At 40.3% G+C, this 27027-nt stretch overlaps 1 protein-coding gene across 9 annotated transcripts; it reads right to left on the reverse strand.

Moving 5' to 3' along the window:
• Positions 1–310: 310 nt before the first annotated feature.
• Positions 311–26085, reverse strand: LOC103526896 (tropomodulin-3). Of its 9 annotated transcripts, none has more exons than XM_030457093.1 (11): positions 26012–26073; positions 21817–21904; positions 19440–19626; positions 17939–18095; positions 10261–10383; positions 9550–9639; positions 8875–9005; positions 7450–7557; positions 5860–6003; positions 5366–5510; positions 311–3298 (listed from the first exon to the last, which is right to left on the reverse strand). In XM_030457093.1, the coding sequence occupies exons 3-11, from the start codon at positions 19563–19565 to the stop codon at positions 3267–3269; spliced, it is 1056 nt and encodes a 351-aa protein (XP_030312953.1). In that variant the 5' UTR covers positions 19566–19626; positions 21817–21904; positions 26012–26073; the 3' UTR covers positions 311–3266. The 9 variants fall into 9 exon arrangements, with proteins under 9 accessions (XP_030312953.1, XP_030312955.1, XP_030312952.1 ...); XM_030457095.1 differs by lacking the exon at positions 26012–26073 and adding an exon at positions 24748–24865 and having other exon boundaries at positions 21822–21904; XM_030457092.1 differs by lacking the exon at positions 26012–26073 and adding an exon at positions 24748–24865.
• Positions 26086–27027: the final 942 nt, after the last annotated feature.

Here is a 27027-nt window from a genome sequence, read left to right on the forward strand (position 1 = left end):
CCGGGCTCCTCCCTGCCGAACAACCCCCCGCAGCACCCATCCTGACATCCCCCCCATCCCTGGCTCTCAGGGATGTCCCCAGCAGAGGGGACACTGCTGTCACTGCCCTCCCGGGCTCTGCACACCCGTGTGGTGCTGCTGTGGGGAGGTGAGGGGGGCAGCAGTGACCCTTTGCTTCCAGAAGTGCCATCTGGTCACTCGCTTTCTGACCGGAGGAGAAAAAGCAAAGTTTTGACACCCGGGTCAACCTGAAGCCAAGTCAGTAGACTGTTCAAAACAACCACCCACAACAACCAAACCACAACAGGAATACAGTACAGTAATCATCCAAAACTTTTACTGGTTTACAATCGGACAGCATACAGTGCTGATATGCTTGAACATTCAATTCATGTTTCCTCAATGGAAATTTAAATTGAACACTTACTCGTTTGTAGCTTACAAACAGTATTACCCAAGGTGTAGAGAGAATGAGGTGCTCTCTTTAAAATGCAACAGCATAAAGATAATTGCTTTGGAATATAGGCTGTGTTTCCATGCTTTAGCTTAGAACCAACAGAATCAACATATGTGGTCTTCCTGCATTAAGCCTGACAAGTCAACAAATAAAAAGCATCACCTCCTTTGGAAAGACGACCTTTTAATGGTATTTATGGGAGCTGGTTATGAAATTAATACCCATTTCACACTCAAAAAAAATCATCAAACTATACTTGATAGTTGACAGCACCACATCAGCATTCGCTTTGTTTGTGATGCCTGGCTACAGACTGAATTCCTTAATTTATTCCCAAAAGGATACACATTGCAGGCACAAAAGTGACTGTTGTAAGTGTTCCATGCACTGTGCCAAAAGCCTTGCAACAATTTGGAGACCAAAACCATTCGGATTAAAAAAATAAAATAAACTTTTTCAATGCCCAGCCTGTCAGACACCTGTCCTCAAAGTGCCAACAAGCAAATTGCTACTGACGTCCACTGCTATCATCTATGACAGGACACCTGAGAGTTGCAGGTTAAAAGCCCCTGCCTTTGATTGGAATATAAATCATTAAGCAGTGAAACTTGATTTAATAAAGGAAGGGCTTTGGGCTATCATTTTTGTAACTGAGCATTTCATTTTTCACCTTCATCATCAAGAAGATAACTGCCTAATCTTGTCAGATAAAGGTCAAATAATTAATCATAAAATCATATGAACAGATTCCATGAACATGCAGCCCTTCAACAAATGAAGGAAGACATTACAGCCTGGTTTTTGACAAAAAAATGTTACTGTGCCTAGCAAATAAAAAGTAAATATAGCTTTAGGCAACTCAGCACATTACATGCTTTGGCTACATTTATACAGCACTGCCTGTAAAAAGACACCTAATTTGTGACTTAACGCATACCATGCAAGAACTTAAATTTCAAATTTAAAAAGTTCTTGAAAATATACAAGATTTATTACTAGTCAGATCACTTCTAGTTGTATCAAAGTTATAGTGTGTGTAGTCTTTGGTTTTAACAGAATTAATTCTGACTTGCTTTTCAGAGCACACATTTATGACTTATTGTAATAAAAGGTTGATTTTGAAAGGAAAAAAAATATTCTTCCATAAGTATAAACCAGCTATATACATCCTCACTGAAGGCACCGTAGTTTAAAATTCTTTGTTTGGTTGCAGTAAAACTGGGGCATAAAGTCTGGTTTTGAAGATCCAAAAGAAGACCTGCAGCAAATTACAGCATGGGCACAGCATCAGGGAGCTGCTCTGTTAAGTTTTTACAGCCTGATGCAAACATCTCAGTCCAATACATTTTCTATACAAAAAATGCTCTCCATACTTTTATCCATATCCTTCAAAACAGCTGTCAGTTGAATTCCCTGTTGTTATAAATATAGCCCAGTAGCTCTTTACAACATTTTTGTGAGTTTCCAATCTCATGGCATTGAGCAAACTAGGACAGTGCCACCCAAACACACCCACACCAAAAAGCCCCTAGATTTTCATATTATTCCAGAGTAGTTTACTATGATTATGTACAGAAGTTGAAGTGATTTTTGTTGCCTTATTAGTTTGCTTAGATACGGAATTTTAAATACTTAATTACTATGCCATACTGATTTGACACTGCATTTTGGTTAATTTCTGCATGCTTTATGTACTGTTTTAACACCAAGACATACCTAGACAAGAAAAAAAAAATCCTTTCTTGAAACTGTTACTTCATTGCTTGATTAAAAAATGATAGGTTTATACGAAGCATTAATTGCTAGATGCAACAGCCTGAAAAAAGGGATTTATCCATTTCCCAGCAACTTAGGACAGTGGTTTTACAGTACAGGCTGCTTTTCCTGTACAAAATAATGCAGAATTTAACAAATGCATGTCCACTACTTCAAAAGAAATTGATACTTATGAATGTAAATAAAGACTTTTAAACAAAGATTATAAACTAAATAATGTTGATGAACACATGTAATCAGTCTAAAAACATATCCAGTTGAAGAGCAAGATATAGTTAAGCAACCTTTTGAAAAAGACTTCAAGGATTTAGGTGTAATAGAAAAAATATCATTAAGCAAAGAGTCCTCATTGTTTTGTTTTGGTTTTGCATGGCTTCTACTTTTTCATAGGTCCCTCAAATCTCTTGGGAGAAATCCTCAGCCAATTTACTCTTGTTTGGCTTAAAGGGATGTCTTTAAACTTAACCACAGAATTCATAAAAATTTTTTAAAAGTAGAAATACAAATAAGACAGCTGTGAAAGACTTCAGTGCATAGGAACGAGGCTGAACAGCTCCACACAATGGGTCCAACTGTTGTGTGAAGAACCCCTTATCACTAAGGCATTGTTTACATGAATATACACACCCCTCCACACAAATAAGCACCCCCAGATTTTCTAACAAACATTTCAATTGGGTCATTACCAGCCCAGTGATCTTGAAAGTCCCATTCTTTGACTACAGGCAATCATACCACTGATTTGTAATTACATTTTAAGTAGAAAGCACAGTCCAAATTTTGAAATACAAAAAATTTCTTAAAAAAACAATCAAAACCTATGGTACAGAGACTGGGGCAGTTACTGTGTTTCAATCTGAAAAGTGATGCCTACCAACAGACCATTAACATCGTTTTGCTTTTAAAGGAATGGGGTTTCCAGTCTTTTCCCTTCGAACCCAGGTAAATGTAGTCCAAGATTGCCAAAGCTCATGGTGATGAGCATGCTCTGACAATCCCTGAAAGCTCCATAAAATTTTGACACCAAGATCTGCTAGTTGTCTCCTTCAACCCTTCTCTTGCGAACTGAAATGAGAAGAAAAAAAACCAAACAAGTTTTACTCTTTTATCATTGTAACTACTTTTTTTTTTTTTTTTTTTTTTTGCTACATCAATGGTTACTTTGCCATACAGCTTCTTGTAGTACATCTTAAGGTAATTAATATCTAGTATTACCTGTCATTTAAGCATAAGCTTTATCAGTAAGCATTGCTTGTGGGAAACATTAATTTTATGTTTGCATAAGAAGATTTAGCCAGGACTTTTTTGTTGTTGTTGTTTTTTCCAGTTTTCTTGTGGCAGGGAATTAAGTTTACATCACCTCAAAATAAACAGTCCAAGTGTTTCACAGCATATCTAGTATGATTTATACACTTTTCAAAAAATGACATCACATTTAATAGCTTAAAGCATTCCATTTATTCACAAAAAATATTCAGTTGTCAGAAAATGCAAGAGCAAAAAAATTTGAGTAAAACTCCTAAAAGCTTACATGCATTCTAGACTTCAGAATAGGTAAGACTGACTGAGTGCCTGGAGTTCTGTTCAGAATTTCTATTATTTTTAATTGATACTGTCTTTTTCTCCATCAAATTATTTTCATCTTCTGTGCAGACATAATAAATGGGGATGGGGTTTTAGATACTACATAGGGCATCTCCATTGTGTTTTACACTTTGACTTATCTTTACAGCTAACAGAGAGAAAGCAGTTTTGTTTACCTTCCCTCTTCCTTTCTCAAGAAAAACTTTAAATATGGTCTAAAGAAACAATCAGAGTAAAATCACACTAGAATTTTACTCTTTACTGCTCACTTGGAAAGTAGCTCACACATTTATCTCCATTTGAATCCAAATGATTGTTACCAGTGACAGGAGTTACCCTACCTGCTTTCTGGGCAACACAAGAACACTGTACTCAGGTGCAGACAAAGAAAAGGGAAGGAGCATAAAGGAGAAAGAAAATGCAGAGTATTTGTTGAGAAGAAACGTACAAAGACAGAAAGAAGAGCCTGTGAACATCTGTTTTCAGTGCTCAGTACCCAAGTGGGTATTCAGAGTAACCTGCCTCTGTGGCTTCAGGGCTGAAGAGATGAAAAGGTATTTGCAGAAACTTTAACTTGCATACTCCAGACTAAGAAAGCAAAGAAAAAAAAGGCAAGATATCAGTAGAAACATAGATTTCCAACAACCAAATACTAAAATTAGAAACCTTAAAAGAAAGCAGGCACACCTGAAGTGTTATGATGAAAAAAAATAGTAATTAGTGGTTTAGAATCTATCCTGAGAAACAGTTGGGCAGTTACTGAGTGTCTTCCATGCTCTGTTACTCCTCCCCCCACCTCTTTCAGAGCTTCTTCTCCACTTTAAAATTTACTCAAAGGGGAAGCAGATCTTTAAAGCAAATTCCAACTTCCTATGTAGTTGTCTCTCAGGTACTCCTCAACTACTACTCCTCAACTACTACTACTACTAAACTGCTTGACCCATCTTCATGCTGATGAGATGTGTAATTCTCACCACAAGGCATCTAAAGCCGCAAGCTTAACTAAATGGAGTTTTAAAATTAAATTCTATTTAAACAGATGCACCATGTTATCTTGTAGTTCAAAGCTTCAAGTATTTGACATTATTATACCCAGATAACCCAGTCCCAGCCTCTGTACATTCCATCTCTTTGCTCCAGCAATCTAAGTGAAACTGAGTGTTATTGGCATTGGAGAGGGCATCCTGCACTATTAATTTCAAGTACTGCTTTTAAAGAAACAATGAATCTTAACTGAATAAAGCTGAACAAGCAAAACCATTCTTTCCCCACCCCCATTTTCCACAACACATGGAATTTCAGTGTTCTTGTTCCAGACTATGCTAAAACTCCTCAACTCATACACCTGAACACCGTGCAACAAAATCAAAGGAGAATATCAAGCAGCAACAGAAGAGTTGGAATAAAGCACAGGAGAAATCTGAAACTGATCTACCCATATTTTCATATTCTAGTTATGTCAACAGAAAAGCAGAAACCCAGACATCTTTAACAGCTGTGCCACACATGCAGTCATTTAACTGTCACTCTCTTACTGACAGGTCTTACCCAAATCATTATTTTTTGTGATAGCTGCAGCTGCCCTGGCTCGAGGTCCCTGTTGTGTGAAATGGTACCCAAACTTGAGGATCTTGGTGTTTTCTTCAAGCATCTTGGCAATTTCTACTTCTGCAAGTGTGCCCAGCTGCTGCCTCTGTTGAAACAAAAGGTAAACTAAGACAACAGAGCTTATGTGTACTCACCCTAAGAGTTCAGAACACCTTCATTCTATCAGTCAATAAACACTTTGATCATTTTATTTACACTAAAAGGCAGAATGTAATAAAATACATTTGTGCACTTTAAAGCACAAGCAAGCACAAAAGCGACCAGGAATCAACTTCAACTGGATACTTCTGAGAATATTAAGAACAGTCATTGGTAAGATTAAGATATTTAATAGGCAAATACTTTAGGAATTTTACCACAAGCTGCTTCCTAAAACTACCCAGTCAACTAGGAAAGACTGGTTCTAATTATGGCATTACCACCATCTCACTCACCTGATTATCAATTTTGATCTCTGTCAGTGTTTCATTGTCTTTCAGTGCATCAACCAGTGCCAAAACTCCAACTCCAGTGATGAAGTTTGATTCTATGTTTAAGCTTTTTAATTTTGTATTTACTCTCAGCATATCTGCAAGAGCCTTTGAATGCAAGAAAGCATCATTAAACTTCTGAATTTTGCTACATCATAGGACACAGTGATGACCATTCCCTCTGACTTGTTCAATAGGAGCAGTAGTTCACAAAAACATGGAGTAACTTTGCAAGTTTCACTTATTTGAGGCTGAAGTGAGTCCTCACGCAGCCATTATCTACATTCCCCCTTTTAATAGTATTTAGCCAAAAAAAGGCCTGCCTTTCTCTTGTTACAAACTAAAAAGCTACACAGAATATAAATTGTCTGAAATTAACATATTGGACCAATTCCATCTTGTAAGCCTTCACAGTGTACAATGAGTAATGCAAGCTGCTAAAGTAAAGGCCAAAGAAAGGGCATTAGTCAAGTGAAAGGAGAATTAGATATGGTTAATTTGTAAACAGAAGATCTGACTTTTAAAATGCTTGTGGCTACAGATTTAATAAGATGAGGTAAAATTCAAAGCTCTGAGCACACTACCAGCAGGTAGCTAAAAGCATTCTTATAGAAGTAGCATATACTTGGTCTACTTGGTCTTATTTCTGAGAAAATAGGAAAACAAGAAGAGGTACCTGCTGAGGTTTTCTGTCATAAAAATAATCTCTAATTTTTTAGTCACGATGCAAAAAAACCCCAAAAAACAAACAAAAAAACCCCAAACAACAAAACCATACCCAAGAAAACAACCATTTTTAGCTTTCTGTTACAAACTTTTCAGTGCTACTGAAAAGGAACTTTTTAACTGACCAGGGACAAAGCTCACAAATGTTCAGTTGTTCATTTCATGGAATTTTTCAAACTAGTTTTCTTTCTAATCTGAAATTAAAAGAAATTGAAGGACTTTCCTGGCAAAAGTTTGTGCAGTTTTCTTATCTCTTTACTTGCAAACAAATAAGGTACTACTTTCAACACAGGAAAAACAGGATCAATGACAAATACTTAAGTTTCAACTGTGTCAACCTAGATACTAATATTATGCTTTATATGCCAATGCTTTTAGCCAGTCTTTGGTAGGTAGGTGATCAGAGAAAAGTAATTCTACAGCTTCCTTCAACTAAAACTCTGGTTAGTTGAAAGATCGAGCTTTTTTAGTCCTCAAATATGCTTCTTTTAAAGTTAATTTTGAATATACCATTGGCTCATGGAATGAACACTGGGAACCAAACAATTGGAAAAGAAAAAAAAGCAGGAAAAAGGTTAGCAAAAGGAAAAATCAGGGGGAAAGGACTGGAGAAAATCTGCTGCATTGCTGCATATTAGTCAACTAGTAATCATTAGCCAACTTTGATACAACAAAGGTCTGTTATAGAAAACACACTTTCCAGTGCTACAGAATTTAATAATTTTCATCCCTAAATATCAAAACAGGATTCAGTTCAATCCTTTGCAATTTTCTTTCCATTCTGACTTCTCTTACACCCCACTTAAGCATGTTGGCAAGGGTACTTACAACAGCAACAGGATCATTGCTTCGGGTGGCTGCAAGGCTAAAATTCTTCACATGTGTGTTGGTTTCCAAGGCTTTTGCAAATTCTTTCAGTGTTGGAATTGGTATGTTCTTGAATTAAAAATAGCATTTCACTCTCATGAGATACACAAGTTTACCCCCTCCTCCTCAACTTATTCCTTTATCTGAAAGACTTTACAGCAAAAGGGACTATAATATCACCTCTCACTGCTCCCCAGCAGCCTCATGGTAAAACCCTACAGGTGTATGTAGGATGCAGTCACCAATGTCTCAATTCTGTAAAGCAGTCATCTCTACTACATTTCTTACTTTATTACATCACAGATCAGTGTTAGGGGTTGGAAGGGACCTCAAGAGATCATCAAGTCCAATTCCCCTGCCAGAGCAGGACCTGCTAGTGGGGGTCACACAGGAATTCATCCAGGCAGGTTTTGAGCACATCCAGAGAAGGAGACTTCACCACCTCACTGGACAGCCTGTTCCAGTGTTTTGTGACCCTCACAGTGTAAAAGCTTTTTCTTTTTCACATGGAACCTCCTAGGCTCCAACTTTCATCCATTACCCCTTGCCCTACCATTGGTCATCTCTGAGAAAGCCTGGCCCATCCTCCTGACACTCACCCTTTACATATTTGTAAACATTAAATGAGGTCACCCCTCAGTCTCCTCTTTTCCAAGCTAAAGAAATCCAGCTTCCTCAGCCTTCCCTCATAAGGGAGTTGTTCCACTCCCTTAATCATCTTTTACATAAGAAATCTTGTTCTGTTGCCTTTTCTGGCATTTATTTTGCCCAGTATTTCTTTATTGTACAATTCCCTTAAACCATGTATTTTATTTTCTTTAGTGAGGGCAACACTGCAAGGCTGCAGCTAGCAGCCTGTCACTGCTGTCTGCACTGTAAATCAGGAGTGCTATTGTTCTCTTTTCTTTCATGCAAACATACAAAAGTTTTAGCCACGTTTAAAAACCCAGCTGTTACACTTAGGAACAGAAGCTGCCCTCACTGGGGACAGGTCCTTTGTACAAGAATCAGAAGGATGCCAGGTACAAAAACCACCTTGTTTGCAACAGCAGTAACTGAGAACTCGTTAATTCATCGAGGACAAAGGATTCAAAGTAGTGGTTAACTCCATGATAGTGACCTGCTGGAATTGTAGCCAACTTGGCAGAAACAGAAATTTGGACTTGCAGTAAGAAAATCCAAGACTTTTTAAATACACATTTGGCAAAAGAACCCAAGCTTATGGGTTTAGCTCCAGGTTCCTGAGATTACACACACTGTAGCACTTAGCAGAAAGACTGCTGTACTTAAAATAAGCCTATCATACTCTCTTACAGAGTTCTGCAGCTTAAAAATGTCATCTACTGAGAAAAAGCAGCATATTTACTGCAGCCCTCACATAATTACCTTAATGTTGTTTAGATTGACTTCAACAAGATGAGAATCATTATCTTTAATCCTTTGCAGAGTCTCCTCCACATTTGTGGGATTTGGCGGCTCATCAAAAACAGGCAACATTTTTTCACCTTTTACTATATCTGAAAAGTAAGGAATTTAATTTTAATCAAACAGATCACACACATTGACTGTAAGTAAAAGATAAGCACACAAAGTATTTACTGTATTTAAAGACTTCACCAGTCTATATAGCTCTCCCCCACCCCAAAAAGCATTCCAGCCTCTCCTGACCACATAGATCAAATAGCCATAAAGTTCAATTGTTTTCCAAAAGTCTTCAACAGCCTTTCTGCTTTTATTTCACAACAGCTTTTTTCAGAGAATACGTAAGTTTAATTACAAACACAAACATGTAACCTAACCCATGAAACCAAATCCCACAAATAGATGTTTATGCCTAGTTTTATTCCCAGATGTAATTTAAGTGCAGAATAGATTTTAGTGTAGACATACTTTAATTCCACTTTTGCCAGAACTCTATTAGCAATGTTACAGACATGCACATTTCCAAGGCAAGACTGAACAGTTTATAAAGAATGCTAGTGGAACAGACAATAGTTAATGCTATAGCAACTGTGTGCAGCACAAAGAACTAATTTATCTAGCACTTATATACACACTTACTTGAGAAGCTGTCTTTGTCAATCCCATTACTGCTTCCTACTACATCACAGAACTGACTGTTTGTTATCAAGTTGGACATTCCCAGTATAGCTAAAAAAGGAAGAAAAGAAAAAGTAGAAAAACGATTTTACTGTTCCTGACTAATTCAGTTCAGATGCAGAGTTCCTTCAAATAATAGCTGATATTTCTAAAACACTCAGTTATCAGTACAATACAGCATTCAATTTCTTAATGATTTAAATGAAAGTAGAAAAAATTGTAAGTAATTATACACTTTTTAGTTGGCTTTCCCATCTGGGAAAGATTTGACTTCACCAGGTTCAAGCATCAAACGCAGAAGTGCAGTTCAGTCACAGAATTCTTCACTGAAGCTTTAGGAATAGAGGCACATAGTAACATCTTCTTATATGCAAGACAAAAGCAGTCGTGTACACAAAAAACCCATCCAGTCCGAGGAATTATTTTAAAGGTTTTAAGCTTGAAAATCAGATAACTTTGGCAGCCAACAATAACCTGCCTTCCTACAGATTATCACAATCCAGTGCAGTTCATATGCTACAAGCAAACTGGCACATAACCTGATCTGGTTTCTATCACAACTACAGCTTCCTATAATCCAATTTCAGATAGCAAATACATCACCACATTAATATGCATGCTCCTCATGTCTAAAATACACACCAGCCCATTCATAGTTCAAAAAGAACTAACCTGCAAGGTCACCCAATTCTGTGTCTGTGGCACTGGTCAAAGCTTCCTCCAGCTCTGGATCAAGAGTGAATTTTTCCTCTGTGTATGACTGGACAGGCTTTTGCTTGGGGATAAATATTTTTCCTGGAGTAAAGAAAATTAAAAGTTTGATGTTACTTTGTACTACATAGCTATGTATTTTTAAATTGCTGTATCCAAGGAATATACGCTATGTTTAGTAAATCCTGAGATGAGCAACAAGTACAACATAAAGGAATGAGGTTTGTTCTGTTTGTTGTTTACACTCAGATATGAGGAAAGAAGATAAGCAGGAATATAAAGTTACTTATTCCAAATTTTCAGGAGTTTGTACCATGGCTCCAATCATACTTGTGTCTCATAAAGATTAGAAAGTAAAATATAAGCCTCCATTATACATTTTAAAAAGCCTGGAAAAAGAACCCATGAAGAAGATTTAGAAACACTGCAGTATCCTCTCAAGAGAGATAGAGACCCAGGTAGAACTGTAAACTGGATGTGTCAGAGAAATCAAGTGTCAAATAATCAGCTGAACTTATGGACATGTGTATACACTGTAGTTTTACAGCATATATAATAATTCTGCTTTCAGATGCTAACTCTATTTTGAAGTAAAAAGAAGGCACCTAAGCTTCTTGAGAAAACCATGGTTTGTGAACAGCACAAAGCAAATCAATGGATTTCTCTGTCAATAACACTGTTTTCTAAAATGGTGCTTATGAAGGTCACAGATGGTTCAATGAGAAAAAGAACAGCAGTAACATCACACTCTGTACCAACTTCTCAGTCACTACAGGAAGGTAATGGGAAAAGTTAGGAGACAGAAGTTATAAACAGAGGTCTGTGCAGTTAGCATAATTCCTGCATATATCTTTAGCTAAAAAGTTAGGATAAGAAAACAGAATACGAAAAAACTCTTTGAACAGTTATTCTGAAAAAAAGTTCAGATTTGAATGATTTAGCATTGGTCTCTCAGAACAAAGTGTACCACTGGGCAAGAAACCAGGAGAGGAAAGGGTGCTCATGCTCAGGACAAATTAGTGTGGGAAATAAAAGCTCTGGTACTGTATGAGAGAACAAAACTGAGGGAATTTGACAGAAGCAATTTACAACTAGAAAACTGTGAGTCTGAGCTCAGCAGCTATTCAAAGTTTTTCAAAATTTCCAAGTTGCCTGAGCTAACAACAGCCAGAGCAGTGGGAAAGGGACTCCAGCTTCCTGTAGCTATTTCCTGGGATAGGGTTGATAACTTTCCTATGATGTTCCAGTGCTAATTCAGGAAACCACCCTCTTCCATATTCATAGCTAAAAAACATTTCCACACATGAATCATAGCAGCTCACCCCAAACCCATCATGCACCACAATCAGAGCAGCTGGGCAGAGGCCAGGAGCTTAAGGGTTTTTTTCCTCATGCTGCATGCAAGAGTATCCTGTTACATGTTTGAACTGAGACTAAGTTTAGCATTTTTTAATACCTCCCAGTGACAAAAAAACCGTATAAGGATGCTTCAGTTTTATTTCTGGGAAATTGCACCAAAGCAGGACTTCTTTTTCACCACTTGTGGGAAGCAATACCTGAAGTCAGCTCCTGTGCCTCACAGTAGACACAGGCATAACAAAAGCCATACAACTTCTCACTCTCTCTCTCTCTCTCTCTCCACATTCCCACCCTAAATTGTAATAGTTTGTGGTTCACTTTCTTTTAAAAATAACTTAATGCATTATCACTAGCACAGATGACAAAGAAATGTATCAGGTTTTTCTCTGACAACATAGTCTGATGACCAAGATCTGTTGCTAGCAACACAGTATTTTTGTTCCTGGGTTGCCATCTCTTTGGAAAGCTGTACAAATGGTCATTACCCATATTTAGAAGCAGAAAATAAATCTCCTTACATAACTGTACTGACTACAAACAGTACCTGAAAGCAGCTGACATCCATTACCACCCATATCTCAGGTCTGATGGACAGTGCTAAAGAAACTGTGGTGATTCAGGATTGAGAGAAAACCTTTGTAAATGGAAGGCTTAGGTAGTAAATGTTTAAGATTTTGATACAATATATTTCTACCCCCATTTTTTTCACCAGCATCACCTACTGGGGAGGTAAGAAATTTCAACTTAGATTGTAATTTTTAGGAGAGATGAGAATATTTGACCAGGTTTTCTTGAATCCATGAAACACCCTGAATAGCGGACATATGGTCTAAAGCCTTTCCTTAGCTGTGTTTGCATTTTCCCCTCAGCAATACAGCCTGGTAAGAAAGTGGATTTCCGAGAACAAGGAAGGAGAGAGGGGAAGTGTGATTTGCATCAGTGCAGCAGGCAACCAGCAGGAGGAGGAAACTGATCTCAATTAAAAGTAACTTTGTAAAAATGTGTTCAATGTAATCAGCCTCCTGTCTGATTACAAGAAAATTTACTTTTCCTGATAATTCTTAAACGCATAGGCTAGGAACTTCTGGTTCTAAACATTTGCTTCCTAAGAGTAAGACTTAATTTATCCATATATGCTTTGACTCTACAGATAACCTAAAGAAAGTGAGAAGTATATTCAGTTTTTATAGAAGTAAAAATATTAAAAGCTGCTCCCCTCCATAAATGCTCATTGCAGTCAACTCAGTCACATGAATTAGGTCAGTAGCAGTTTTTGTTATTAAACAGGTCACAGCCTTGTGTATATAATCTCTCATTCAATGGTTTCATCTTGTTCTAGCCCAGAGTTCTGAGGTTTCCGATGCACATAGGGAAGCAGCTCCTCCTTCCCCACTCCCAACTTCTTGTAACAAACTCACTTCAAGAAGGGCAAGACCCCTGTGTCTCTGGGGACAATGATCTAACTCGGTGATATAACTGCTGCCAAGACAGTTTGGTAAATCCCTTTCCCCCTTACTAATGGGAGCATTTATAAATAAATAAATACACTAATAAATAAATAAGAACTACACATCTGTGCAGCCCAGGAGATGAATAGCTTTCTCAACCCTAAAGTGGAATGGTTCCAAACAGCCGAGATTAGATCACACGAAGGAACATGACATCCTCCTTTTCAGCCAGCAAGAACACTGCACAGATGAAGCAGTACAGCACAGAGGCAAATCTCAGAGAGGTTTCACATCATTTGTGTAATCAGCACACAGCCAGTCCTTCTGTGCCTTCAGCTACATGATGCCCATGTCAGGATTAATTCACAGGCTTTCTTTGCTACAGAGCAGACTTGCCATTCCAACTTCCACACAAGAGTCTTGCTCAAAAGGCAGAAAATCCTAGATGATGTCTGCTGAAGTGCCCAAAACATTTCACACACAGATTCATAGCATCTAAAGTAGTATTGAAAATCATGCAGGTATCAGGTCTGTTCAGAGCTGCCATGCCCTGCATGTAACTGGTGTTGTTCTCATGTCCTGCAGTCCTATCCCCATGCTAGCAGGCAGCAAGTGGCCATAATGTGCAAATCAGAAATCTAAAATCCACTTTGCAGTCCTGCTGGCAGCAACTTAATCAAGTGTCACCAGCAGACAACTGAACACAAGCTCATCTCAACAGTGACTTTATGAAGAAGGGTGGGCAACATCTGATATATTCCTTACATCTCGTGTTCCTTAAAGTTTCATTAGTCCTGAAATGGACATAATACATAATTCATCATTCACCAATTCTTACCAGGTGACAAACAGGTTCATCAATTTGCTTGTAAGCACAATTTAATACTTATTTTTAAATTCAACTTAAAAGTGACTTCCTTGGAGTCTTACTGTAGAAACAGTGCTGTTCTTTGTTATCCAGCTGCAGAGGACATAGCAGCAAGTTAAAAAACTGTTTTACATTAAGGCTGGAGCATCAAATGTTATTTTGTTCCAGTGGTCTTACATGGAGAATGTCAATTTGACAAGTTGTTTCTCCAAAGCTCCTGTAGGATATTAGCTTCATTTTAGAACCTGTAACACACTACCTTTAAAGACCAGTGTTTGAAAGCCAAACAAAGAACACAGCATCCCAAATCCTGCTGCAACAAAAGCAAATGGGGACCCAGAGCAGTAGCTGAGCAGGGCAGCACCAAAAGAGCTCTTGACATGTGGCTACAATTTCAGCCTAACAACATTTTCTGGGTGAGAGAGCAGCAAAGAACCCAAACCAAACAACAACATTAAAGTAGAAGTTACATGAAATGCAAACCTGCACAGAAAAAACATACCCCATAAGAAATACAGAGGCAGAGCACAGAAGAGAAAGCCATGACCAGGAGAGCATAAAGGCTGGAAATGCAAAGCTTAATTTACATATGAATTTGCCTATGCTTGCACTATACAGCACAAATGTTAGAAATAATGTTCAGTATGTTTTCCTCAGATGCAATAATTCTCATCTTTTACTGTCCCAAGAGAAGCGAGGAGCATTGGGCTGCCTTGGTCAGATGCACAGAACACACTCCAGGGCAACAGAGCAGGACTGAAGCCCTGCTTCCCTGCTTAGAAGAGAGAGAGATCCTCCTCCTTGCAGCATGCCTTGTAAAATCTTTATGTCATGCTCATGTACACAGGCTGAGACAAAGCCAGATTTGTTGAAATCATTACCACATTGCTCTCATGAATCTACTGAACAATGGTTTACTGTATGGGTCAGTATTTAATTGGAACAGAATGCAACTTGAGTCATTAAGTCATGTTTAAAAACAAAGTATGTTTTTAAGGATGCTTTTAGAAATAAAATCAGGCACAGGAAAATGCAACAGAATATAACTTAGGAACTGATAATCTTCACATTTCTTTAGCACTACATCTCAACATTTGACATCATTTCAGATCTTACACATCAGAGCACACAGCAAAAAAAATTTTCAAAGGTTTGGGGATATCATGTCATCTCTCAGTGAAAAAAATGCAGCACTGTTTTGATGAAGTTGCATCAAAATAAAGTACTTAAGAGAACTAGAAGAGGGGATTTTCCTTTACACTGTGGTAGGGAAACAAGGTCACCAGAGTAAGCAGCAAGCCAGGATGTGTAAAATTAACCCAGCGTAAGCTTCTTTGATAAGCCTGCAGTTCAAATCACCAGTCTCTGGATATCAGTTCTACTAAAATAGGAAAAGGAAAGATGGATTTTTTTCCCCTTCTTACTCCATGAAATGAATAATCAGACTAAGTTGGAGCAATTAGACCAGACAGGCACACACAAATATTTTCTCAAAAACCTGACTCACACAAATGGTACCAAGAAAACAGTTGCAACTCCAATCTTTCTTTCTCCCCCCAAAACTTCTAGATCAGAAAGTTACAACTGTCAGTTTTCTTTTGAATTCATAGGATAATCAAGCAAGATTTTTACCTACTCCTATCCCACAATTTTTGGTGTTTCTCCATTTATTTAGCCAAATTAAAATTACACACAAGTTTAGCTGTTTATTTGCTTTCTTTTTTTTTAATAAGAAAGCACATTAGGATAAGAGCTCTCTCTAGATAAAAATCATCCTACACAAGTATTAAGTTCTGCTCCCCACTCTGTCCAAGTTTTACATCTAGATAATGATTTCTAAATTGAGAAGATTGAGTTACATAGGTTTGCCATTGTTGGGCAAAACAGCTACAAACTGTAGCAAGACAAAACTGAACTGTAACATTCTCATGAGGGGAAATGAAAGGGAAAATAAATCCCTCACCATCTACAACGTGAGCTTAGCCTTCTTGCTCATTTAACAGAGCATGAATTTTCATACTGAACATCCATTTCCAATTGTGAATTTTAATGCAAATAAGCTACATTTCATTTTTAGTACCATTTCCTCTTCTGTGGTACTGAAACAAATGGTAAAAAAGTCATTAAAAAGCAACTCCTTTTTTTCCTAAGAGGTACAGGAAATTTTACTAACTAAACTGGTATGACACATTGCAACATCCAGACAGACTGCCATTTAGTAATACTTCATTACATAAAGGAAATGACATTTGATCTTTCCTGACTAAGATCTGCATTAAAGCTGTCTCCTTGTTTTTCTACATGATTCTCACAGATTTTATCTACCCAAACAAACAGCTTTGCCCTGTGCATGTATACATAAGCTGAATTTAAAGAGCCACCTACCTGAATTAAGCATCAGTACTCCGTAGAGAAGCAAGCACTAAAGGAAGCAAGTCCCCATGGCCCAGCCTCAGCCCCTGAAGGAGCAGTGTACAACCCAGACAGCCTGCAAGGGAGTCCCCAAAATTGCTCTGTGGTCTAAATAGACTTGAACTCATTCATGTTAAAACATCAGGCTGCCTCCAACATACATTAGCAAATAAGTCACCCCAGAAGCACAACAGAGGAGAAAGCAGCATCACACTACAGAGTCAAATGTGGGACTGACAGGTACTTGCCAGCAGCAGTGGAACCATGAGGGCTCTCTTCCTAAGGGTTTGAAACCCTTTAAGTCTGCTTAGTTCTCTGCTGTGAATCATTGCTCATTTCAAACTTGAGCCCTCATCTGTTGAGCTTGTATATGTAATTGTGGTTATGTTCAGTGGAAATTTTGTTGGGGGTATTTGCATGTTCTCTGCCTGCAGCAGGGAGCTGTTACTTGACCACGGAGTGTCTCTCTCTTTTCCTTGGAGCAAAAGTGAGATTGTGGCCTCATAATGTGCTACAGTGTGTATGATGTACTGCTTCCTTAGTTTTGCCTTCTTTGTGTATTTTAACACCACTTCTGTTGAGAGATGATAACTGGGACTCACTCTCCTTAGCTGACAGGAGAATGGGAGTTTGCTGACTGGATCTCTAAGAACATCCAAGCTAAGGATATCACAAAGTACTGAATGTAGGTTGTAGCAGTCAGGTACCTGTAGCAGCAAGACTGGAAGTTTCTGTCCTATTCTACTGGGACAGATTCTGTTCCAATACTAAGCACTACTGGTGCTTAGAAAGGCACAACAAATTTGGAATCTCCTGTCTTGTGAGAAAAAGATAAATAAATCCATTCTTATAATATTTAAGATGCACATTCTTTTTTAATTTTCTCCTGAAAAGAAAATGCTTCATATCAAGTCACCCAGAAGAATAGACACAGAACAAAGATTTAAAAGCCCAAGCTTTAATATCATTCCCACTCACTGAGTCAATGTATCCATGGTTTTTAGACCACAAAACACTGACAGATTTTAAAGCTTTTTGTGATTTTAACTACGTATTTGGTTAATAATAACTATGCCATCTTATTAAACTTCTTAATAAGGATACTAGAAAGAAAACATGACTGCATACACAGCTTGCATAGCCTCATCAGCCTACAGCACCTTTGAACATTATTAAGCACCTAGCATGCCATCATCCCACTGCTATTTTTTACTTTCAACACAGTATTACAAACTGCAGTGTACAGTCAGCCCCACAGGGCATAAGCCACAGGCACAAGGGCATTTGTTATTATTGACACAAATCAGGGCCAGTTCTGCATTTGAAATCTTTGAAACCGACTTACTCTTAAAATCTTTGAGCCCTGCTTCCTTCCTGTGCTACATGCAAACAGCACAACCAGCCCCAGCCCCACAAAATGCTTGAAGGGGACTGGTTTGGGAATGCTGTGAGCTCCAAAGCACCAGAGCTGCTCCAATGAACTTTGGCTCACAGGCGTTCTGGCGAATCCACTTATTTGATAACCACCTCCACTAGGAAGGGTGGCTCTTACCTTTCTTTTCTCTTGTAAAAGGCACGTAGTCTTCTCTGTCTTTGTGCTCAAGAGCCTGCTTCTCCAAATACGCCAGGAGCCGTTCCCTGTCGAAGGGCCCTGAGGCCTTTTTGGCAGTCTGGTCCTTCTGCCGGAAGCCTGCAGGCAGGAGCGCGTTCTGCAAAACAAAACGGAGCAAAGGGGGGAGGCTGAGTGAGCACCTGCTTGGTTTCATTTCCCTCCTCCTTCTCCCTCTGCCGAAGGCTTGAAGCTGATACATCACCCTTTTTAGGCAATCTTGGATTCCATGCCAACGTCCTTTTTTGGGGCACAAGGTAATCTATTAATTACACACCAAGGCTGTCATTAAACTGCGCTCCCAATAGGACCGAAGCAATTCTTTAAGTACTGTAGCTCCCAGCACTAGACATGCTGGTTACTTTGCTAGTCTTTTCTAGAATGAACACTGTTTAAATGAGTAGTAGTAAATAAAACTCAGCTATTTACAGTTTAGACTTGCAGCAAGAGACAGCTTCCTCCATTACTTACACCCACGTGCTTCTAAGTCTTTCAGACAATTGCCTTCTGTCCGACATTTATAACAGAGTATTTCTACTTCTTACCTGACACAAGGTGGGGTGCTTTTTTGCTATCATAAATATATTCCAGTTAAAGAAAAAAAAAAATCAAAACACACAACAGGAAAAAATTGAGGATATTAGAGATATAGCATATAGAAATTCAGACTGACATACAAGACAACCACTTTTGCCAGTTCTCCTCCATTATAATAAAGCCAAAGCCAATTAAATATCAAGACTACCTTGCAGTGCAACATAAAAGGTGACTATAATATTCTTAAGAGATCCCTGAACATCAAGATAAGTTTCATCCTGGTCCTATTTAAGCAAGAACAGAGTGTTTGACTTTGAAATTAGCTGCAGTATCAGTAGAAGACATCAACTCAACTTCTTATGACAGAAAGCTAAAACTTTCCTTCTTAAAATAACCCATGATGACATAATGATGAGTAATTATTTAGCTTCTTTTTGGGAAGTCAGAACCAGTACTGGAACAAATACAGGTCCAGGTATCTTTAAGAGAGGTTAGCACCCTCCCTCTCCACCACACTCCAACAATAGAAACAGGAAAATAAAAATGGATGCAAAAGGGCTGTTTACCGGACAGCACTGGCAACAGGAAAGTTAAACAAGCCCTTCTAATAAGCTTTCTTTTCCAGAACATGACAAAGAGCATTTTTTTTTAAATAAATAAATCCCAGAAAGCTTCTCCTGACAACCCCTTGCTTCCATTTTCCTCCACTGCAGTTGCATTCATGTTGCAAACAGGAAACAAGCAGTTGAAACATTATATACACATATTTATCTGTATGCAAGATCAATAACAGACTAGGACAAAACTCTGTCCAAAAGTACAACTAAAAAAAAACCCGTCTCAATTTATTTCAGCCTAGTTTCTGAACAAAGGAAAAAAGATAAAACTTCTCTTGACTAATACCTACCTCAGGGTCAATATCATCCAAAACTGTTTCCAGTTGTTTCAGCTCTTCTTCTGAAAGTTTGCCAAGAATCTCATCCTCATCAAGATCTTTGTACTTGTCCAAGTCCTTTCGAAACGGGAGTGTCATGACTTGGGCAGGAACAAGTTGCTCAAACACTTCAAACACAAAGCTTTATTCTTCAGCAGATCTTTTAAAAAAAAAAACTTTAAAAATTCTTAAAAGGAAATAACCACAGTTCAGGTAAATAACCCATCTACAAAACATCTTCAACCTTCAAACACATCTCTGAAAGGGAAATATTTTCATCTAGCTAACATTCATATCTATCTGCTATCCTACAACAGAGAGAACCTGGAAGCTGCCTACACCTTGCTCCTTAGTGACAAGAACCCCTCTTGCCATTCCCCTTGCCATCAGTCACTAAGCTGGATATATTTTCAGCTGAAAGCCAGCACCCAGTTTTCCAGACAAGAACAGGGCAGTCTGTGGGGTGAAACGGAGGAGATACCAGCTCTACCCAGTATTTATGAGCCCAGCTGAACTCCACCAGTTGTACAGATACTGCAGACAGACGAAGAGTGCAGATAGTTTTGTTGCTGCTGTTTGAAGTAGAACTTCACTACACCCCACTGATTGGTTATTACTGACTCATATCCCTGTGTATTAACTACAGAGGGAACAAAGGAAGTTTGCCTCTGAGATAATTATAGCACTGCCATTGAAGTAACATTCTGCTCTGTGCAAGGAAAATTAAAATACCTTGATGAAAAGCTCAGGGAATACAGCACTTAAAGTAGCACCATTCCAGTCAATCCTACTTCCAAAAAATACTATAAATATAGAACAGATTGCAAAACTGCTCAGTAACTATTATACTTCAGGCAAATTGGGATCCTTCAAAAGATGTACAGTCTATGCAGTACTTCTCATGGACAAGGAGAGCACAGGGAATCTTTTTTTTTTTTTTCCTAACAGTCACCACTTTTGAGCAGTTAGCTTGGAAAAAAACAAAGTTAATCATAACTGTTGAAGCAGAAAAGTTAGTTTTGCTCATTTTTCTGTTAAATGTTCTGGGACTCTCCTTTTGTTCAGCCAAATTCTAGCTTCAAGTTGAAGCTACCCACAGTATTCTGTCAAGTTTACCTGTAAAGTAAAACCTGTTTTTAACAACTGTTATTGCAAGAATGGTAAATTTTCAGTTCCTACCAACTGAATGAGGAATCCAACCAATCTATACCTGAATGACTGATATATTTACAGCTATTTTCAGAATATCTGCTTTTAAAAAGTATTACCACTACAAGCATTAGAGTTTACTTGTCAGTCACAGTTCATACCAATAGGACACAATTCCAAAGCTGAACTACCAGCTGAGGTAAAGTTCTCTCAAACAACAAAAAACAAGGAAAAGTCTCAATTTCATGGTAAATTACATCAAAGGAACAATGCCTGGCTTCTTCTGAACTAAAACCAATCATGTTGGTTGAAGAGCTTGAACCTTTTTGCAAGAGGCTAGAGAGCTGCAGAAAACCCAGAGGGTACTACACCTGTGTTCTCAAAGCCTTGTTCCAAAAGTAAAGGAGTGTCCATGGTCTGTTGTGCCACCTCCTGCAGTTCTCATAGTCCCTGCTATTTGTTTCTCCAGGTACATAACAGCTGCAGGACAATCAGATGATAGCTGCAGCAGATGCCACACCATCTGCATGCAAACTCCTCATTCCTAGAGCCTTAATGTTTTGCCCTTCCTTACAGCTTCAGCCATTACAGCTATCACAGGAGGAAAACATTTCCTGCAGCCAATTACACAGCATTGTTTGTGACCACTCTGCACTGAGCCCTACATCAACACGCTGCTATTTACCACATTTCTGCATGCCCATTTGTATTCAAATATTAAAAGGTGTAGTTTTAATAGGTAATTATAAGGAGCAGAATAGTTAGCATATTGCAGAACAATGCTCCTCTTACTCTGAGAGGAGCACTGCATAACCATCCATTACATTCACTTAGGCAAGTTTTCCTCTCTATGAATTGTGGCAAAACGCTGTCACTCAGAATTAATTACCTTTTATTTATTGCAGTGATATGCTTTATATTGGAAAACTACTCATCCTTTGTAATACATTGATGTTCAGGTCATAACCCTTAGTCTCATTGCTTGGATAATATGATCAAAGTAGCCATTTCTAACCCTGAGCTACCATGTTCACACACAAAAAACATGAAAAAAAACCAGCAGAGTAAAAAATCCCACTATTTCTGTAGCTGAGTCTTCACTTCAACAAGTGTCATGTGTGGCCTGGCAATTTAAATGTAAGGGGGTTTGGACTTATTTTCTGATACTTATCAAAAGTACATTTTAAATATGAAAGCATACTTAACATCTCGGAAAAGTTGTTATGGTAGCACTGATTAGCATGTCTGTACCACACAGACTGCTTGGTCATGACTTTCAGAAACATTCCCTACAAAAGAAACAACAGCATATATGACACATGTATATTACATGTTAAACCAGGTTTTAAAATGGTGTCAGGAATTTTCTTTGCCTACAAAGGGCTCAGAGGCCAACTGATCAAACAAGCCCCTTCACCTCCCATCACACCTTTGGTACTCTGCTTGCTTTCCATCACTCACTGTAGCAGTGCAGCATAGAGAAGAAAAAGAGGACATGCATAACAAATGACAAGCTTTTAGAAGCAGCAGTTATTTAGACCGTGCATATTTGTGGCATATCTCCCTGCAAAATCACAGGCAAAACTGTAACCATCAATTTTGGCTTCACAAATACTTTGCACTTTTTTGATGAGCAGAGCTACTTCTCTTCTAGGAATCCTTCCTAGCCTTACAATGAAAACATTATATAGGAAACAAACTTTTTTTCCAATATATAACTTTTTCACTCTATCAAGTTCATAGTCACATGAGAAACATTTAGGGAAATGGAAACAAAGTCATTACTTCCAATCAAATTTCTATTCCCTGTTGAATAGAGATTTTTGAGATAGAGATGTTGAAGAGAAGCTGAAAAATCAGCAATGAAGATATTCTGCTGGAAACCACAGAGAAACAAAAATCTTGCCATTATTCCTTTACCTGAGAAACCAATAAACAGCTAAAGAAATTAGAAGACAGCAGTAACTTTACCTGAGATCGTTCTATAATTTCCTGGCTCACCCAGAAGTCTGTCAAACAGACAGAGCTCCTGTCTCATCCAGGACTGTCAAACAACTTCCATGTACCTCTTATCTACAAATTAAAATAATCATTTCCTCCTCTCTGAAAGTGTACTTTTTAAAAAACAAAAGATTCCAAAACTAGCTAGCTTCCCACTTACTTTCAAAAACTTACCCCCCAGGAATTGTGTTATACTTAAGAACACAATTTCTTGGGACCCTGAGAGGAGTAACTCTTTAGAGATATCTTACCCACAGGAAAATTAAAGTCCACTGTAAATGGTTTCTGTAACTTGGGTTTTAAAATAGAAGTGACATCATGAAAAACAAACCAAGCCGGTTTTGGCCAGCACTTTTGCAGAGTTCACTTTAATCTCATTTGGTCCTTCGGAGCCTCCTTCCACCCAGCCTCTGGGTGAACCCGACCCAGAGTAGGGGGGTCTGGAGCAGGGGGGTCCGGAGCAGGGCTGTCAGCATTCCTGCACCAGCCAGGGCCCCAGACCATCCCAGCTGGAGGAGCCAAATCTGAGCATTTCCCCAGGGAACCCCTATGATGGCAACAATTTTATTTTCCAGTGTGCGAGATTACACAGAACTGTTCACAAAGAATGTGCTGCACTTAAGAGAACTATCTTTGGTAAATAAAGCTAGAAGAAAAATTAATAAATATAAATATACCGCAATCCCAGCAGGTTCCTTTGGATGTTTTTGGATGTACCATAACTCTGCTGAAGTACCCAGTGGTCCTTTGCTTAGCGGAAATCTCTCAAAAATCCACCTGAGCCTTACAAATTTCCAGCCTGGAATAGGGTACACAACCATATTCTTCTTCCCAGGAAACCAGCAGACATCCCCCAGCCCAAAACTTACGAAACCAGCAGACATCCCCCAGCCCAAAACTTACGAAACCAGCAGGTGGCAGCTCATCTTTGCCTACAGTTTTTATCAGGGTAAATTGCTTTCTGGGCAGTATGGAATAGCCACTCTGGGCTACCTTCCCACAAAAGCAAGCTCAAGGCTTCATTCTGTTCAAAGAATGTTCAAAGAAACAGTTCACTAAGTTTATTTATACATGGCAAACTGAGCTTCCACAACTTCTTGTTGTCCATGCAGTGACCCGAGGAGTAAAGAGGAGCAGACAGGTACTACAGAGTAAGTACATGGACCATAAAGATTCTTTCATGGTGAAGGAAATTTGAAAACACCTTTATTTCCAGCTCCTGCCAGGTCTTCCTCTGTATCAGAGGGAAGGTGAAACCAGACAAAGCCCACTTTGCTCTTTTATACAGCCTGTATACAGCGACACAGAACTAGGACACAGCTCCCTGGCAGGAAGGTGCTCTGAGTGATGGCTAAGCTGCCAAATTGGCACTGTCTCATAAACACTCACTGCTATGTGCCTGTTATTGAGAACCATCTGGCCACACCACAGAGCTGTATGGATGCACCCATCTGGCAGCAAAGGTGATGGAGCCTGCACCCAGGACAGGAGGAAGCATTCCAGCACATCTCTCTCTCCACGCTTCCAGGCGTGCTCAACAAACTGCCTGCAGGGTGGGTGTTGTGATCACCAAGACAAGGCTGGGACAAGCTAAAAATCCCCGTTACCACAGGTAGTGCCCACTCTGAGAAGTTCCTGTGCAGGGATCACCACCCCAGCTGTCCCTTCCTCTCCCAGCGCACAGGGCAGAGCCACTGCCGGCAGTTACCGACAGGCCAGGAAAACGCAGGCTTTTGGTGCAATTTTTTTATCAAACACCTGGACTTACTTCAATAGGGATATATGGCTAACAGACTTTCCTGGAGACACTGCCTACAGGCGACTCAGTCAAAAAGAAACCTCAGATACAAGCTATCGGAGCAATCTCGGAAATACTACTATATTTGTACCCATTACAAAAAAAGGAGTGAAACTTACAAGGTCACAGCAGGGTAGAAGAAGAAATTGACTACATTCCCACCTTAGTTACAGGAAACTCCCAAGTACTACCCAATCTCAGGTTCCCCCATACAATACAGACTCTCTTTCAAACTCTGTACACCTGACACAGCACAAAACAACTCTTGAGAGTACGTTCAATATATTTGAGCAAATTGAAAGCATACAGCAGCCTCTCTAAAACACCACTTACTTTCAACACCACTTGCACCTACACGCAAAGAACCACGCAGACAGCTTTCAGGGGTCCCGGGGGCAGAGGGGACACCTGGAGCCGTGCGGGCACAGCGGGCCCGGTGCAGCCTCCCCGGGAGCACCGGTGTCAGCGCACAAACCCTCCGCCAACCACGGGTGCACCGGAAAAGCGTTCTTCCGTAATTAAGTGCCATTAACTGCATCTTTAAAAGGTGTGGAAAACACATACAGCAAGCTGGAAGAGTTATGCTAACCTGATCGTCAGGCAAAGTTACACTTTTCAGATTTCACATGGAAGCTGGATGCTGGCTACAATCCGAGCCAGTACCCACTGCCCGAGCGCTCGCACCAAACTCCCCGCTCCTCTCGGCCCCTCAGCCCCCAAGCTCCTCCGGGAGCGGGGGGCAGGGACTCCCCACCGCTGAGACCCCACCCTGCGCCCTTCAGCTCCACGTTAACCAAACTCTGACCTTCCTGCTCCGGAAACCGAACCGAGGTTCCAGGCACCCCTCCCCGCTGAGCCTCTGGGGTCCACAGCGCAGCGCCCACCCAGCCTCTTCTTCCTCCTCCCGCCGCCGCCGCCGCGGCCCCTCCGGCCGGGCTCCCGCCGGGCTGTGGCAGCGGGCGGAGGGCTGCGCCCCTACCCCCAACACCCTCCCCGGCACCCCCGCAAGGATCGCTCGGCGCTTCCCGAGCGCTCCCGGGCACCCTCCGGCCCCAGCTCCCGACCCCCGCCCGCGGCAGCCGCTCCCCTCTCACCCGGGCGGTGGCAGCGACCCAGCAGCTCCCTTCGCCGCGACCAGCAGCCCCGACCGCGCCTGCACCGCCCCGAGCATGACGGGAGATGTAGTCCGGCTGCGGGGAGCCCCAGGCTGCGCCTGTGCCGGCGGTGCTCGCATTGCCCTGCGCGGTGGGGACAGAGCAGAGCAGCGGGCGGGGTGGGGACACAGCACCGGGCGGGGTGGGGACAAGGGGCGAATGCGGAGGCGGCGTGGGTGGGGTGCGGGTCCAGCTGCGCCGTGCACCTCTGGGTACCGCCCGGCTCCACAGCTGCCCTGGCTGTGCGGGGAAGGACCTCAAAGGCTCCCGGCTCCTGCCCCTCCGCAGCCTCGGAGTGGTGTCTGGCGTTTACAGCCGGTCACAGGGGCTGTGGCCAGGCCCTGAAACACCTGGGGGCCTTTACAGCTCTCTGTGTCCTTGCAGATTTCTCTGTTTGCTGCTTCCTTCTCTGCTGTGTCCCCTCTGCATCCAGCGCTGCTTACCTGTTGTTTCCTCTGCATTCAAACCGTGCAGCTTTCCCCTCCAGGCCCTTGGGCAGGGCACCGCGGAGGTGGGTCCCTAGCTCGATGTCCTGTTGCTCCACGACCCAACAAGTGGCACAGTTCCAGGGAGTTGGTGGCTTTTCCTGCGAAGCTCTGGGCCCAGCACTCCCTCCTGTTGGCAAGCAGCAGCAGCAATCTAAACACAAAAGTGTGCAGTTAATGGCTGGAATATACTTAATTTTCAGATGTTTCAGCTACCAAACTTCGTGTGCTGGTAAATACCAACCAAGTGCCAGTCTTACAAAGCTTTACAATTTGAAGAAATTGTCTTGAAAACACGAAAAGAACTTACCTGATTTATTATGTGCTCTTATCAAATTTCAGTGTACGTGAAAGCTGGAGCTGCTCAGACAACAGCCTTCAGCGGGTTGGGTTTTTACCATGGGCTTGGCTTTGCTTGATGTTGAAAACTTTTAGACTTTCCTCACCTCAAAAACAAACAAACAAACAAAACCCAAACAAATTAAAAGAGTTAAAGTCAAGCCAGTTGTCTGGCATGTGCCATTTCATTTGGATGGCCAAATATCAGCAACATAAAATAATGGAAATATGGAAACTGTTAAGTAACTTTACTAGTAGACATTGCCATTCCCACTTTGGGGATAAGGCATTTGTAGCAGGAAAATAAATAAATAAAACCAGTAATCCTTAGTACAACTATAGCAGTTTGAAACTCAAAGCACTTTTCTGATATCAAGGACTGTATAATACCTCTAAGACCTAGAGAGAAATTATTCCAAGGCTTACACATAGGTAATATTGAGGTACCGATTTGTACAGAGTCACTGGAAATTCTTGGTAGATTTGGGAAAAGAAATGGGGTGAAATGTCGGCCCCACTGGTATCACTGTAAGTTCTGCCCTCTGCTTCAGTAGTGCCAAGATTTCATTTCCCTTTAATTTGTAGTTTATTTAAAACACATAAAATTCTTGTATCTTATGACTAACGCACTAATT

Source organism: Calypte anna, chromosome 10 (genome assembly GCF_003957555.1).
Source record: "Calypte anna isolate BGI_N300 chromosome 10, bCalAnn1_v1.p, whole genome shotgun sequence".
Classification (NCBI taxonomy): domain Eukaryota; kingdom Metazoa; phylum Chordata; class Aves; order Apodiformes; family Trochilidae; genus Calypte; species Calypte anna.

Excerpts from the sequence above, each read along its gene's own strand:
- LOC103526896 (XM_030457094.1), bottom strand. The coding sequence starts at position 19,565 with ATGACACTCCCGTTTCGAAAGGACTTGGACAAGTACAAAGATCTTGAT. Across the intron at positions 9,006-9,549 it reads TGACAAAGACAGCTTCTCAA|ATATAGTAAAAGGTGAAAAA; the intron begins GTAAGTGTGTAT and ends CTTACTTTTCAG. Across the intron at positions 7,558-8,874 it reads TCAATCTAAACAACATTAAG|AACATACCAATTCCAACACT; the intron begins GTAATTATGTGA and ends TTTTAATTCAAG.